The 3828-nt window shown below is 44.9% G+C and overlaps 1 protein-coding gene across 2 annotated transcripts in view; it reads left to right on the top strand.

Moving 5' to 3' along the window:
* The window catches only part of IGF2BP2 (insulin like growth factor 2 mRNA binding protein 2), a 22376-nt gene that overhangs the window by 740 nt on the left and 17808 nt on the right, over positions 1-3828 (top strand). For both annotated transcript variants that reach the window (XM_015638049.2, XM_015638048.2), the window contains exon 2: positions 67-127. In XM_015638049.2, coding sequence (XP_015493535.1) covers positions 67-127 — 61 coding nt within the window. The remainder of the gene's footprint in view (positions 1-66; positions 128-3828) is intronic.

Genomic DNA, 3828 nt, shown 5'->3' with positions numbered 1-3828 from the left:
ATTTGGTGGGGGGATGCCGTCCTGCCCCATCCCGGGGGGATGCTGAGCGCCCCGCTGTCTCCGCAGGGAAAGTGGAGCTGCACGGCAAAGTGATGGAAGTGGATTATTCCGTGCCCAAAAAGCTCAGGTAACCCCGCGCCTTCACCCCCAGCCTCCCCCCGATCCGTGTGGCCATCCCAGCAGGACGGGGGGCGATCCTGGAGCGGGGATGCGGGGGATGGGGGGCGCCGGAGCCCCGTCGGTTTTACTTTCGCTCCCGAGCGCGGCGCGGGGGGGAAGGAGCTGCCGGCCCACGGCCGCGTTCCCACGGGTGGGCACCCCCGTGATGCCCCCCGCTCCACGCTCCCCACCGCTCCCGGCGAAAACAGCCGCCTATTTAGCAGGAAAACACGAGAAAACCCCTTTCCTCCCGCTCTCCGCGGCGCGGACGGAGGTTTTCCCAGCAGCGCAGCCACCCGCACCTTTAGGGATATTATTTTTAGTCACTAATTAATCAATTTCCCTCTCCAAACACCCCACCCTCCCTTTATCCGGCCGGAGAACCCCAAACCCGAAGCGTTTTGTATTTAAGGCATCGCGGCGAGCGCGCCCTCTCATTTCCATCAGGTGCCCGAGGCCGGGCTGATGGACACACGCGTTCCACAGGGAAAACAAACCCCGGCACCCAGTGGCGCAGCCTCATCCCGGGGTTTATTTCCTGCCCCCGTTATGTGTCGGGATAAAAGGGAACAAAAAAGACCCCCATCGGCTGCTCCGGGCGAGTAATTTGGTGGCTCTTGGCGCGGAGGCTTGGCCTGGGCTGGGAGGTGGGATACGGATTTGGTCTGGGATTGCTGCCGGGGTATTAATTTGGAAATGACGGGGGGGTTGGAAATGCTGTTGTGTAATTGAGGCTTACCGGGGGGGGGGGAATGGCTCGTGCCCGGCATCACGTGTGCCGGAGTGGGATTTCGTCTTCGGCAGGGATCACACGCTCCCTACCTTCAAAAAAAACCCATCCAAACGAGCCCCCCAGAAATGCCCAGGTGGGATTCTTCTAAACTAAACCTCACATTGGGCTGCTGGTGGCTTTGGAAGAGGGATGGAGCCAGAAATTGAGAGTTTGGGGCGATAGTATGGAGCCAGGGCTCGACCTTTACCATGAAGCAGGGGATGTAAACAAGGAATTCATCTTTAAGTTCTCCGTCAGGGCTGGGGTACGCCTGCTCTTCCTCCCAAGTTTTAAAATTAGAAAAAAAGCCATTTAAGCAGCCCAGAAATAAATACTGATTTATTATACATCGCTCTGTGTTCAGCTGGCTCCAAGTTTTCTATTCCCAAATTTCTTCCGATTATCGAGATCTAATTTAAGCCGGTATCTTCTTTTGCCCAGCTCAAAAAAAATCTACCTTGCTTCATATTAATATCCCCAGTTTGGGGGGCTGTGCCTTGGCTCGGTGGATTATAGATTTTATTTTTATAATGTGATTTTTGGCAGGGGACGGAACCTCACGTGGTCATGTTTATTTCCCCTCCCCTCCCTTTAAATTTGCAGAAAATCCAATTTTTATGGTCGCGGCTGAGTCCCGGAGAGACACTGCGATTTCAGGGAGTGAAACAGTGAAAACCCTCCTGTTACTGAGATGAATTTGGGGTTATTTGGCTTGGAGAACCCGAGCTGGGTTGGCTCTCATCCCTTGGCATTCCTGCGTCACGGGGATGTGAGGAGGTGCCGGTGCCCGGAGCTTCCCTCCGTGCCCGACTACACCTGGAATGCTTCATTTTTATATTAAAATCGAATCCAGATCTATGCTATCCATCTATTTGTGTCCATATAAATAGGTTTGGATAAGGAACTGGCTGGAAAACCCCTGGGACATTTGGCCACGTGAAGTAGGGAAGGGAATTCCTCGAGGGGAGGTGCTGGCAGAGGGGTTGTTTCTGTTTCTCCGAAGGCAGAAATTAAATGTGACAGTGGTGGGAAGGAGCCTGAATCCTGCCCAGTCCATCAATTCACCTCCCACAAATATAAAATCAGCCCTTCTGCTGCTTTCCCAATGATCTGGGATATTGTAGGAAATATCCAACAGTTATCCAACAAATCACAATTGTTTTTTTCCCTTGTAAATGTTAGTTTGTGCCTTGAGGAATTAAAGGGAAAAAAAAAAATCACTTTATATTTTTATCAACATTTTCAATTTTTAAGTTCTTTTTAAATTGATTTTAAACTCAGCAGGAGCAGGGAATACTTTTATTTGCTTGAAGCAATCCCACTCCAAGAGTATTTTGTTTTTGTGGCCATGGGGGAAGAAGCAGCAGCATCTTCCCCCTTAAGGATTGGTTGTGTATTCCTAAAATCTTTAAAAAATCATGTTAATGGAAAAGAAAGAAAAGAAAGAACATACAAAGGTATATAAAGAAAGAGCATTTTAAAAAAATTAAAATGTGAAAAATAGGAAGTAAAACTCAGCTAGCCCAGTGCTGACCTTTATACAAGAATTGAATTAAAATGAGGAGATTAAAAAAGTAGCAGAGCTCCAGTTATTGTCCCCAGACCAGTCAAATTTTGGGGGGTTTTGGTTGTAGAGGTGCCTTTAAATTTCTGCTTCTGCCATAATTTTCAGAAATGAGAAAGGGAAGCCCAAGGGAGGTGTGAAGAGCAGTGAGGGGAGCCTGGAGATCACTGTAATATTAAATGATTATATAGAAATACCTCATTGCATCAAACTCGGGTGGTTTTGCCCCAGATAAAGGTGGCTGGAGGGGGAGCGGTGCCAGTGCCTGCCCGAGTGGCTTTGCTGGGGGTGATTTTATGGCACTTTCTCCTGTTTCAAAAGGAATTACCCGTAAATAATTCTCTTTTCAGCATCAATTCCCTTCTAATTTCTGCGTGGTTTTGCTTTATTGATTATTTACTCATTTCCCTGTGTTTTTCAACCCAGAAATTCTGATGATGTTAATGCTTGGGATAAACATCCAGGCCCTTTGTTCTTCCTCTGGACACCCCATCTTTGCTTTCCTTATCAATAATTGCTTGTCGTTAGTGAGCTGCTTAATTAGCAGAGAGGAATTCCCGTTGCTTTGGCAGGAAAAGCTCCTGGAACTTCCCCATGTGTGTCTGGAAATGCACACGGGGAGCAGAAAATTCAGTAGTCCTGTATCCTAAACCAGATATATTTTAAAACTTAAGAGTATGTTACGTATTGATACAAATTAATAATGTATGGTGGTGTGTTTAAAGTATTTGGTATCTTTTATGGAGATATAAATAAAACATATTACATGTATAAAGACAGTGTATAAAAGGTACTTATATATATTTTATATGTATTTAAAAAATACTTCTAATATATATTTTTCTGTGAGATATATGGACTAGATGAGCTCTAAAGCTCCAACCCAAACTATTCTAAGATTCTATATTTATGTGTGTTTATATGAAACATTTATGTGAATATATCAAACAACATAAAATACACAAAATATTCCTGTATAATATTTAAAATTTTATAAGACATATTTATGTTCAAAAAGAGACTTTATGTATATATATATTTATATATAGACATACATTTGAAGTTGCCAGGGGAATGTTGGTCACATCCAGGATGGGAAAACCCCCTCTTGCTGCCCACTAGATGTGTGCCCAGTTTTCCATAGGTCTGGGATGCTGCTCCCAATGGAGCTGGCCAGGATCCCCTTGGAGCTGATCTTTTCCCAGACTCCACTGCTGGCTCTGGAGAGGGGTGACACTGATTTTATTTTATTTTATTTTATTTTATTTTATTTTATTTTATTTTATTTTATTTTATTTTATTTTATTTTATTTTATTTTATTTTATTTTATTT

This window comes from Parus major, chromosome 9 (assembly GCF_001522545.3).
Source record: "Parus major isolate Abel chromosome 9, Parus_major1.1, whole genome shotgun sequence".
NCBI classification, from domain to species: Eukaryota; Metazoa; Chordata; class Aves; order Passeriformes; family Paridae; genus Parus; species Parus major.
This window is presented reverse-complemented; position numbering and strand designations above follow the sequence as displayed.